The 12,441-nt window shown below is 39.0% G+C and overlaps 1 protein-coding gene and 1 long non-coding RNA gene across 2 annotated transcripts; one reads left to right on the top strand and one right to left on the bottom strand.

The window, feature by feature from the left end:
• The first annotated feature begins 878 nt into the window (after window positions 1-878).
• Rnase10 (ribonuclease A family member 10 (inactive)) lies at window positions 879-3,317 on the top strand. The gene is made up of 2 exons (XM_046461924.2): window positions 879-1,033; window positions 2,353-3,317. Exon 2 carries the CDS (start codon window positions 2,358-2,360, stop codon window positions 3,006-3,008), a length of 651 nt encoding a protein of 216 aa, XP_046317880.1. The 5' UTR covers window positions 879-1,033; window positions 2,353-2,357; the 3' UTR covers window positions 3,009-3,317.
• Window positions 3,318-4,296: 979 nt separating this feature from the next.
• Window positions 4,297-5,584, bottom strand: LOC124104811 (uncharacterized). Its single transcript, XR_006855517.2, has 3 exons — window positions 4,849-5,584; window positions 4,714-4,773; window positions 4,297-4,471 (listed from the first exon to the last, which is right to left on the bottom strand). It is a non-coding gene; the product is annotated as an uncharacterized LOC124104811 (long non-coding RNA).
• Window positions 5,585-12,441: the final 6,857 nt, after the last annotated feature.

A 12,441-nucleotide genomic window follows, 5' to 3' on the forward strand; every position in this document is an offset into this window, starting at 1 on the left:
CTGCAGAAAGTCAGCTGAATAGATCATGTGGATTACACGAGTGTTTTTCAAACTACCATTTGAAAGCTCCTGTCTGAGTGACTACAGAAAACATCCTCCCAAGAGGGCTTATTTATGCCTAGAGAGGTTTTTTTTTTTTTTTTTTTTACAGTGCTTTAATAATCTCCAGCATGCATTTAACAATATTATATCATGTTGTCAACATTTGCTAAAGAAGAGAATCTTAGCAACCACAGCATAACCTTCCTGGTTTTATTCACCCAGCCTGTAGGGATTGATAATGATAGTGGTGCTTTGGATTATCTCTTATCTAGGGCTAAATAATTAGCTTTGTAAAATCTAGGTGTTGTTATGGGCATGTGGCTATTGGTTGGAGGATGGAAAGAGGAGTGGAGTGGAGGGCTGGGTAAAGGCATAGGCAAAGAAAAGTATGTGAACGTTTACAATTGACTCAAATAGTCTAGATCTTCAAATCAAGTCATGATACCATGTAAAATGTGAAAAATAAAATAACTATGTTGGACAGTTAACCCAAACAAAGGACAAAGATCTTGACATTTCAGAAATGATAGGGAAGGGTTTAAGGAAATACAGTGGGGGGAGAAAATAATTTAAAGACAACTAGTTTCGAAATTCATGCACAAGACCAGATTGCTTATAAACCACAGATGAATGGGTATATCTCAGGAGTGGAATGATGGATTGATAAAGTAAAACTGTCTGTAATTTTTCAGGTTGGAGATATTTCCTGTCCTGGAAGTCTGGAACTGAATTATTGTCCAAATAGCCTTACTTCAAAGTATTTGTGGGAGTAGAAAGCCAAATTGCTTGAGTGTAATTGTTCAGTGTTGATTGGGGGAGAGGAAAGAGGAGTGGCTTAGGAAGTCATTCTGTGTTTAAGATCATAGGAACCATAGGGTCAGTCATTTTTATGCAGACTAGCATCCGCTGGTTACCAAGAAGAAAACCCTGGAAGGGAAGAATTTGGGGAACTGGAAGATACAAGAACCTCTGAAGCTACTTACGAGTGTAGGTAAGTCATGGTATTGGGTACTCTTCTCAGGGAACAACCTGAGAAGTTCTATTTTTTTTTAATTAAAAAATTTTTGAAAACATTTTTATCTCTATAGAAAAGTTGCAATAATAAAACAAGGGACTTCTCACTGCTCTTTATTCAGAAAAATTATTTAAAATTATTTTTCTCAAGTTTATTTTATCATTTTCTTTTTTCCCTATAAGCATGCACTTAACACATGCACACGTTAATATTTCAGTATGTATTTACTAACAGCATGGATATTCTCTTAAATAATCTGAATTTACTTTTAAAGTTTATTGTATAAGACACTGACATAATAACATCATCAGCTTCTCCGAAGACTATATTCTAATTTTATCAACTGTCTCAATAATGTTCTTCATAGCATTTTATTTTATTTTTTCTTGTAGAGAAGGTCTCTCTTTGATAGAATGTGATACTGACCTAGCAAGACAAAGACATACTTCGTTGCCTCAGCTCTCATTAAGATCTTCATTAGTTAAGAAAGCCCCAGCAGATCAATTGTTCTTTGTTTTCATTCTTATTCCATTTCTTCCCTGAAAGTACAAATCAGCAGGAATACCTAGGTAGTAGGCGATCTTTCACAGAAGAAGGAATCTGGTATGACAAGATGTAACTTTAGTAAGAATGAAGATTGAGACTGGACATCTTAACCCTTAGTCTCAGTTGAATAGACTACAGTACTTTTTCTATTCATTTTAATCTTTTTTTTTTTTTTTGATACCTGGGGTAGAACTTGAGCGCTTCACCCCTGAGCCATACCCTCAACTCTTTTTATTTCTTTTTTATTTTGAGACAAGGTCTTGCTAAGATGCTTAGGGCCTCACTCAGTTACTGAGGCTGGTTTCAAACTTGCGATTCTCTTGCCTCAGCTTCCCAAGTCACTGGGATTAATGGCGTGTGCCATTAATCTTTTGGGGGAGGAAATAAATAGTAATGGGCAAAATTCAAGTTAATTACTTTATTAAGAATTTAGTTATTTAAAAATCATTGGTGCCAGCTTTCCTCACTGACTCCTCATCTGTAAGCCAATTTCAGAACAGCTTTTCCTGGTTGTCTTCCCAATCTTTGGGATCCATACCTTATTACACACTAACAGGGAGTATGGTGGGGGATGGACTGAGAAATGGAAAGAGAAAGACAAAGGATCACTGCTTTGGGAGATGGAGTCATGTGGAGAAGAAAGGGGAGACCCCAAAGCCTATGCTGTAGGATTTAGAGGGGCCACAGTCTCCACTGGTGCCAGTTTTCATCTCAACATCATGTCCTTCCATTTCCCTCCACCTGTCCAGGCAAAATGAAGCTGACTCTGGTACAAATCTTTTTCATGCTGCTGCTGCTGCTGCTGGGCCTGGGGCTGGGCCTGGGGCTGGGGCTTCACATGGCTGCAGCAGTCCTGGAGGATATTGATCAGCCACTGAACCAGTTTTGGTCCAGTGACTCACAGGACAAAGTCGAGACCACTGAGGAGGGAAAAGGCACACAAGCCACAGAAAGCCTGGTGCTTAGCAACAAAGGAACAGAGCAACCTGACTCGCCAGAAGAGACCTTCTCCAGTGAAGATGAGGTGGGAGGAAACAAGGTGCTCAGAGACAAGACTTTCTTGCGGAGCAACCAAGAAGATTTTAGGCTTAGTTTGGAGGCCAGGGAATGCAATAGCATGATGGCAAACAAGGTGAAGGAGCACAATCGCAGCTGCATATTTGAGTACACATTCATCCACGAGGAAATCAACACAGTCAGAGCTGTCTGTAGCAGTCCTGTTGTTGCCTGTGACCTCAAGGGGATAAAATGTCACAGAAGCCCCCGTCCTTTCGATTTGACATTCTGCAAGTTGTCCAAGTCCGGCCAGCTCACTCCTAACTGTAATTATCTGACTTTCATTCTGGAAAGGGTCATTGTCATCACCTGTAATGGCATGAACCTCCATTTAACATCTATACAGTGAAGCAACTCATCCTCTTCTTTCTCTTCTACCTTTTTCTTTTCCTTTTCCACTTCCACTTCTCAAGTTGCACTCCTCCTCTTAGGTAATCTTGCAGAGAATTTTCTAGGAAGAGAGGATGAACTATTCTTTATCAACATCTTCTAAAAATGTTATTCTTCTTTGCCTTAGGGACCGTCCAACATGCATCTTGTCCCTGGACTTAGAGGTGCTTAAGAGAGTAATGATGCTCAGTTTCTCTGGGTTCTCTATTTTTCCTCTCCAATCTTTGCTGTGGAAGGGGATAAATAAAGGACTGCTCCTGCCCCTCCAGTGGCCCTGGTCATTAGTCTGTTCCCTGGTCTGAGTTTGCCTTTGAGTGTGGACTGGCAGAGTTTTATTTAATGCCTCTATTTCCTATGTTCCTCCCTGCGACCCACCTCAAACCTCTACAGCAATCACTTGAGACTTCTGAGGTTTGCACACCTATCCTTTTTTGCACTGTGAATGCAATTAAAGTGATTGTGTTTGTGACTGTGTCTAGAAAACCACGTGGACCATGTTTCTTTTCCTGAGCCTGGAAACACAGAGCCTAGGCTTACGGGTAGCCAGGTGGTATAGTGGTGTACATCAAGACAGAACATGTGCAGGGGCATGAACTGTTCTCTTTCTCCTGACCCTTCCTTACCCTTTTCTTTTTCTTCCCATCTTCACTTTGCTTTGTTTCTTTGTTTTTCTTCCTTTCTTTCCTCTTTGTTTCTTTTTCACCTTCTCTCTCTCTCTCTCTCTCTCTCTCTCTCTCTCTCTCCTTTTCTTTTTCTTTTGGGGCCTTTTTTTCACTTTCTCTGGATCTTTTCAGAGATTCCATCAGCCCAGACTGGACACTTCTGCTTTACCAGATAAGCAGAGGAAGATCCTATAGAGTCAGGCAGAAGGGCTGGAGGGAAGGTAGGTCAGGAGGGTGAAAACGAGAGAAGCAGAGAGGAAAAGAGAGCACCATCTTTCCAAGTTAAGAATAAAAAGTAGAAGAGTGTTCATAGTGGATGCTCATTATATGTGGGATGAATGAGGTGGGAGGAGTCTTATTCTCATTCAGCATCCTTGTCCATTTCTTTTCTTTCTTTAAAAATATTTATCTTTTAGTTATAGGTGGACATAATTTATTTTACTCTATGTGGTGCTGAGGATTGAACCCAGTGCCTCACTCATGCTAAGGGAGCGCTCTATCTCTGGAGCCACAACCCCAGCCCACCCTTGCCCATTTCTTGTGCTAAAGAACAAGGAAAGTTGGTGAAAGAATAATTTCAGCAGATGTTTGAATTTATTTATTTAAGAAGGGGAAAAACAAAATAAATAAATAAAATAAAAAGAAATAAAAACTGGGCTGGGGATGTGGCTCAACCGGTAGCGTGCTCGCCTGGCATGTGTGCAGCCCGGGTTCGATCCTCAGCACCACATACAAACAAAGATGTTGTGTCCGATGAAAACTAAAAAATAAATATTAAAATTTTTCTCTCTTTCTCTCTTAAAAAAAAAGAAATAAAAACAAAAACAAAGAACAACAACCACCAAAAACAAAACAGGGAAGGGCAGGGATGCTACGGGGTAGAATAAACAGAGGATGCAAGTGGCTACCTTCAGCTTATTTCCTCTAAATTCATTTTTTTTTAAGTGTAGTTAGAATGCGTGGGGACAGGGAAAGTTTGAGGAAATGGCTAGAAGGACTCACTGTGTGATTTGGTTTTGAGATCTCCTCCTGTTGGGGTTTTCCTCAGCTTCATCTTCATATCTGGTAATAGACCTAAGAGTCAGGAATACACATACACGGGAGATGGGAAAGAAGAAAAAGTTCCATCACTCTGACCTGTCCCCCCAACTCCCACAGTCTCTGTTTTCCTATTTCCTTAATTCTTCCAGTTCTTGCAGGCAGACAGCCATTTGGATGTGGTAAGACTCTCCCATTCCTCAGACTCATCTTTCCTAGTAATGGCCTCTTGTAAACAGTGCTGGGCAGGAAGTGTGTCTGTGTTTGTGGACTGCCCTGACATTTGAGGAGTGGATGGAGGAGAGGCAGGTGGTGAGGACGCAGCCAATGTAAACTCCTCTTCTTCCTGATGGTGGAGAGAAAGAAGGTTATGTAAGACAAGGGAAAAAATGAGAAATGGAGTAAGAAGAGAAGAAAAAAAAGAGTACAGTCGGAGTTAGAAATTTGGTAAGTAAACCCAGGGCTATAGTACTGGGAATGAATGTGAAAGGGTTCCATACGGGTGACTTCACCCTAACCAGAAGCCAAAGAGGCCACTGTACAGAGTGAACTAGTAAGAGACAGGGATTAAAGCCTGTCTTCTCTCACTGTCTCTCCTGTCTTTAATCCGAGATTAAAGCCTGTCTTCTCTCACTGTCTCTCCTGTCTTTAATCCGAGATTAAAGCCTGTCTTCTCTCACTTGCAAATACAGCTACATTCTTTTATGGGTCCCCAACTTTCTCAGGGCTCTCACACCGCTCAGTGAGGACTCCTATCTCCCCATTTTGGTCTCCACTTTGTAGGAATCGCAGCCATCAGCCTTTTTCTGACTGTGGAGATAAACTCAAGAAACCAATTTACAAAATACCCTCCTGGCTCCTAGTGGCTTGAGCAGGAAAATACAGCTTCTGTGGCCGAGGTAACACAGTGACAAGGCTTTGTGGATGGACATCTCACCTCCTCTTTACATTTCCAGTGTACATGCTTGTGACAAGTCCCTGGACCTTTATCCACAGTTCCTGAATTCCTAAAACTCTAAAAATCAAGTTTTTTTTTCCAAAGTGACTTTAAAACTCCTTTAGATGTAGCACCTGACTAAATTGACAAAGCGAGGCTACTTATTATCTTTATTTATGTGATGCAACCATGACACATTTCTTTATGGAAATATCAATGTGTTTGATCACGAGTGCTGCCTAAGATATACTCTTCTATGGGTGTTTCAGTAGTATGTTATGTATGTATGTGCACAAACACAATATTGTTTTTAAAAATTCAAAAAATTCTAAGTTCCCATATGCATTGGTCCCAAGTTTCAGCTAAGGGATTGTGAACCTATATTTACAATTTAATGAGCTCTTAATTAATTTGAGTATATCATATATGATCCTAGTTATGGCACAAGCATCTTTGTGGAAGCAGTTATGTTATAAAATTCTTTTATATTCTTCATCAGCACATTTATTGATCAATACTTTTCTACTTATTGATTCTCCAGTACTTTCTCAGAAGTTATAATAATTGCAAGGAAGCACAGAATCACTTAATCGGATTAAGAAGTTCTATAACTCCAATCAAGTACCACAAAAATGAAGAGAGCTGAGCAGCCTAACCCATGATTCAAAGGGCTTCATATGAATTCTTTTCTTTCCAAGATAAGCAGGAAGGAATCTATTATTGTATTTCAGGCACTCTTTTTAGATGCTGTCATATATTTGGTTTTATTTTATTCCTATAAGGAGGTAGATTATGTTTGCTCCATTTTAAAGATAAGTGATAGTTCAGAAAGAGTAACATTTTCTGTTGCTATAACAAAATACCTGAAGCTAGTTACATATAAAGAAAAGAGGTTTATTTAACTTCCAGTTTTGGAAGTTGATCAGTGACTCTATCAGTTTGGTCTATGATTAGGGTCCCCTTAGTTGGGTCACATATGGTAGAGAGCATCATGGAGGAAGTATATGCAAGAGGGAGAGATCACGGGTAAGACAGGAAGCTAGATACTTGGGAGGGGCAAGTCTTGCTCTTTTTATATCAACCCACTCTTGCAAGAACTAACCCCTCCACCATACCAGAATTGATCCCTACCAAGAGCAGGGCTCCCAATGACTTAACCACCTTTTACCAGGCCCCACTCCTTAAGTGTTCTACCACTCAACACAGCCACACCGAGGACCAAGCCTCTAACACATGAACATTTTACTGACAAACCACATCCAAATCATAGCCCCCAGTTACCTTGATGCGAATCTCCCAACTCATATATGGCTGATCCGTATTTCAGATGGAGGCTTCCTGTGCTTCTATTCAGGTGCTGCTTCCCAATTTGAAACATCGTTCTGTTTTCTCACAGTGATTCAAAAGGATGAGATTCAACTCTAAGTAGTTTAGGGCCTAGATTATGTTTGTACATCAGTTAAAAGCATTTATTGTGCTAAGAACATACGTACTTGATATTATAGGTAAATGGGTGGGGGAGAGAGAGAGAGAGAGAGAGAGAGAGAAAGAGATAGATAGATATGGGGGAGAGAGAAGCAGAAGAAAACCTCCGGGCTTTGGTTCCTCATGAATACCGGTCCTGACAGTCTGGATGATGATGGAGACACTTCTCAATGTTATTCAAAGTTTTAAAAATCACTGCCAATCTAAACCATAATATATATTTAAGATTTGAACTTTTACTAGGATAAAAAATATGAAATATAAAGCTTTTTCAGAATCAATATCTTGCTGTTAGTTTTTTTTTTTTTTTTAATGTGGTCTCTCTATGTTGCCCAAACTAGTCTTAACTCCTGTGTTTAAGGGATCCTCCCACCTGACTTCTCTCTCTTGTTCTCCTTAAAATTATTTCTCTATCACTCTATCACAGAGCCACAATCCCAGCCCCTATAGACTGTTTCTTTTCTTTTTTTTTTCAGTGCTAGGGATTGAACCCATGGCCTTGTGCATAGGAGGCAAGCACTCTACCAACTGAGCTATATCCCCAGCCTACCTATAGACTGTTTCTTATGTGATGTAGCACTGAATGCATTAAAAGTGGCTGGGAGGGAAGAATCAGGGCCAAAAGATAAATCCCCTACTATTTGCACACTCAAATACTGTGTTCAGAACACTCTAAATATTTTTTCTCAATGTTGAAGGTTATTTGAATTACCTCGGGAAGCTTTAAAAATATGAAAAATGCAATTCCAAAAGCCCTCTTCCAGCAATATTCATATAATTAGTCTGAATTGGAGACTGGGCATCAGGCAAGGTCTAGTCATGGTGGGGCTACATTACTATATCTTCTAAGGTAGTTTTTCTGTGAATCAGTGTTTCAAAGACTGTTAACAGAGATGTTGAAGTGATTTGGGAGATCCTGAATTAAATATAGATAAATGGATCTCTTTTCTCAAGATCTTGTAATCTTTAATATTAATATGTGTTGTGAATCACTAATAATAGAGATCATATTTAACATTTCTGTAATTATTCCCATGAAGTAATCTACCATTCCCATCATTAGTAACATTTTTCTAGAACTAATGTTTCCAGTTGGAAAACATTGTTCTAAACTTTCTTTTCTTTCCCTAGACTTTTCTAAATCTTTCATCTTTATCTAATATAGTTATGATGAGGCCTATCCTAAAGACTGACATCTAGTTAAGATTATAAATAATCTATGCTCAAATCCACGAATGTTGTTTTGTATACCATAAAATAAAAGAACCAGTTCAGACAGACAAAGGATATATGACCAAAGGTCAATAGTGACCATTGGTGGCCCAGAGTCCTAAATTCATCATGTGTCTAGGACGTATTTGCATCACTCCAAATCACTATGTTAGCACCATTCAGGTGGCTCATTCTCACATGATCCCACAAAAGAAATACCATACTAGCCAGAGGGAGCAACCTACTTGCCAGGTCATCCTCTTGGAACAAGCTCCTGGCCTTGGGGACTCAGAATGACCCCATAGGTGCAAGTCCCCCAGCACTCTTTCAAGTATTCTGGTTGACCTCACACATGAGGGTGGTACTCTAAAGAGGAGAAATAGGACCCAGACCCATGTAAGCCTCAGTTCTATTTCAGACAGATGTGAGAAACAATCACAGCACTGCCATTTAAAAGCAATTATGCCCAAGGTAGTTGTTCTGAGCTCTCAGCACCTCAGGTTATTTATATGTACATGTGTATGATAGTACCTACTTTTTACTGTTGCAAGGATTACACCAGATTAAGAGTTACTTTGTGGGGCTCAGTGAATGGCAGCTGCACTTAGTGGTGCTGTTGCTGGGCTCACTGCTCAGAGAGAACATATAAGTATTTTGACGGGTTCCTTCTGGAGGCAGTATTGTAACACAAAGTGCAATACCATCTGCACTAGTCAAGTGCATTGACTAGTGTGTGGATCTGTGGGATCTTATAGAACTCCTTAAATTTCATTTCTTTGGTAACAAAATTTATATACTTGGAGAGAGTGCAGTTCTTTGACATGAGCAAGCAGGATCATTGTCCCGGGCCTAGTCCTTCAGGGTTCCCCTACAATTTGGAATGTAATCTTCTACATACGAAGATCCTTGTGATGGGATTTGCTGGAGCTGCAGTGCTCTCTGGGAGTGATGCTCTGAGCTAGGAATTGGATCTTTGTGGGCTTGGGTTCCATTTTCCCTCTCTTTTTTTTTAAATTGATATTCTTAGTATATTAAAAACTCTTATAAATTAGTAAGAAAAGTAGTTTAAAATTGAGAATATGAAAAGACAAGAAAACATGAAAAACACTATATTAATATCAGAAAAAATGCATGTTAAAACAAAGACATGACATTTTTCACCTACTAAAATGGAAAAAATAAAAAATATATAATATCCAGTGCAGGCAAGGGTGTTGCCACTTTCATACACTGTTTGAAAGAGCAAACTGGCAGTATGTGTCAATACTGTCTACAGTATATACTTTGATCCAGTAATTACACTGTCAAGTGTCAGTCTCCTAAGGAAATAGTCATGGACATGAACAAAGATTGACAAAGATTTTCATCAATAGCAATTATAATTAAAAAAATGGAAATGATAAGGACCAATCATAGAGGGTTAGTAAAATAAATCACGGCTCATTTTTACAATGGAATGTTACAAATTCCTTAAATGTTTTTAAGGCTATTTAATGACATGGGAAAATAATACAATATGAAATGAAATTTAATACTATGTAAAACTGCACTGAATGCTTCTCTAAGTGACAACCTAATCTTAAATTAAACAATACAATTCAAACAATTCTTTCCCCTGCTCCCAGAATGCTCTTCTTTGCCCCAACCCATCTTTCCAGGGCTCCCAGTGTAGATGCTTCTCTGCCACTCTAATATATTCCTTGCTTTTCTTTTGTTGCTGAGCCTCCTCAGTACAAACACTTCTCTGCTTAACAATCCTTGACACAGAGAGAAGATATTTTCATACTATCTTGAACTTCTTAAAGGACAAAGTTTTCTCCAATATCCAGCACCTCCTTCTTGGCTGCTCCAACCAATTCTCTTAGGACATTCCCCGCCCCCTCCCCCCCAATCCTTACCTCCATCCTCCAAAGCACATGATGACCTCTTGAATATTTCTTGAACGAAGGATCTAAAAATATAAATCCAATCCAGATAAAGGAAATCAAATTACTGAGTTCAACTCTTGTTGGATTATAGGAGATTTTCATATTTTTCTCCACACTATCCTATTTCATCTACATTTCAAATGAATACCATGTATGATGTTATAAGGAGAGAACAAACAAAATTGTACTTTTTCCTTCATTTAATTGTCTCCTAGGTCTAGATAAGAAATACACATGCTTGACTTTGTATAATAAATAAAATTCAGTTCCGTATACTTTGGAAAACATTTAAAAACTGTGGTAGTTAGGCATGGTGGTGTATGCGAAATGTACTGACCAACTTGCAGGTAGCCTGTAATTCTAGCTACTTAAGAGGCTGAGGCAGAAGGATCCAGGTCAGCCTGGACAACTTAGTAAGAATCTGTCTGAAAAAAAAAAAAAAAGCCAGAAAACATCTCAGTCTCTTTCTTGCCAGGCAAAGCAGACTGAGCTATATAATCTAGCAGAGTTTCATCCCTAGTGGGGCCCAAAAGGACTCCAAGGGACAGAGTTGTTGCTATTTTCAGCAACATTTTGATATAGCACACAATTTGTTGATGTTCCTGACTCTGTACCCTGCATCTCACCCATTTCTCTCTCTCATGTTTGCAGATTAGACTCCAGTTAATTTCAGAAAATGATTCAAATCACAATGATGTCACTTCTAAGAGCAGCTAGACTGGTTCTTTATTAGAATTATGATTCAGAAATCAGGTTAGAGGTTATGTTTAGGGGAATAGGAAGGAAAAGAGGAAGATAGTGGTATTAAGTCTAAGAGCAGCTAGACTGGTTCTTTATTATAATTATGATTCAGAAATCAGGTTAGAGGTTAGATTTAGGGGAAGAGGAAGGAAAAGAGGAAGATAGTGGTATTAAGTCTAAGTAAAGGGAAAAATGAGGAAAATGTGTGTGCTCATATTATGGTATCATAGTTTATTACCTATATATATAGGACTGAGAAGGTATTAGGGTTCCGGGTTCCCATTGTCTGAAAATGTCAGCTATCTTGCACTGGCATGAAGCTCATGTTGGAATTATATTCCCATAAATTTATTGTGTATGCCTGTACATAAGGATATAAAATTGTTAATTACAAAAAATGAATGGCATTTTCAGCACCTTTATCAGGTGACAACAAGAAAATCAAAAAAAGCAAAATAGCCCTTATTCTATGAATGCTTTTGCATAAGTTTAACATAGTAGTATTTATTGGATATTCATTCAATAAAGAAGATGAGGCACTTGGTCTGTCCTTGTAGCATCTCTACAAATGAGAACCAGAATGGATAATTGTGGTAGGAAAAGGAAAGTGGTGTGATTAGATCTAGCACTGGGCACTGCTCTGGAAGCTGGGATAGCTACAGACCAGCATACAGAAAGCAACAGTATTAGGAGGCTGGGGTTATAACAATGTATTTCCAAGGCTAAGGAAAATATATCTAAGGAATCTGCTGATAAAGTCTTTTTTTTTTTTTTTTAACCAGGCAGGTGCAACTATTCCCCAGCTGCTGTGGATGTTCCTTGCTGAGAATTCACAAGTATCTTCCTCAGCAGAGAATTGTTTTCAGTCTGTGGGGACCTCCTTGTTGGAAATACAAGAGTTCATTTCCTTCCTCAAGGATAGCCCACAGCCAATCACTGACTGATAAGATGTAGAGGAACCTACCTGGACCTCTTGTCTTAATTTTATAGCATTAGTCATGTTTTAGAACTCCCCATTGGTCAGGTTTGAGGCTAGACTTTTGTTGAAATCATATCTCTGTTTTGCTTTTTCTTCTTTCTGCACCCCCTAAGAGCAGTTCCTCAGAGTACTTCCTAAAACCAAAATTACTAGCTCAAGAATCTCCATCTTAGGAGCTGAGCTGCACCCCCCAGCCCTTAAGATCACCTTTTGAAAGGAAGAGTATCAGTGAATGTATAGAAGAATTTTAAAGCTATCATGACAACTAAAAACTGGCCTAATATCTTTGCTGAAGGCAAGCCCTGACAGAAGCTGCTTCTTCAGAATGTACATATTGTAAGGAAGGGATAAGTAACTCATTTTACTTGAAGTCCTCCATGGAACTGAAGGACAGAAGCCCAGGTTGAAGC

Source organism: Marmota monax, unplaced genomic scaffold, assembly GCF_021218885.2.
Source record: "Marmota monax isolate L192 unplaced genomic scaffold, Marmota_monax_Labrador192_F-V1.1 WCK01_AAM20220418_F8-fsc00001, whole genome shotgun sequence".
NCBI classification, from domain to species: Eukaryota; Metazoa; Chordata; class Mammalia; order Rodentia; family Sciuridae; genus Marmota; species Marmota monax.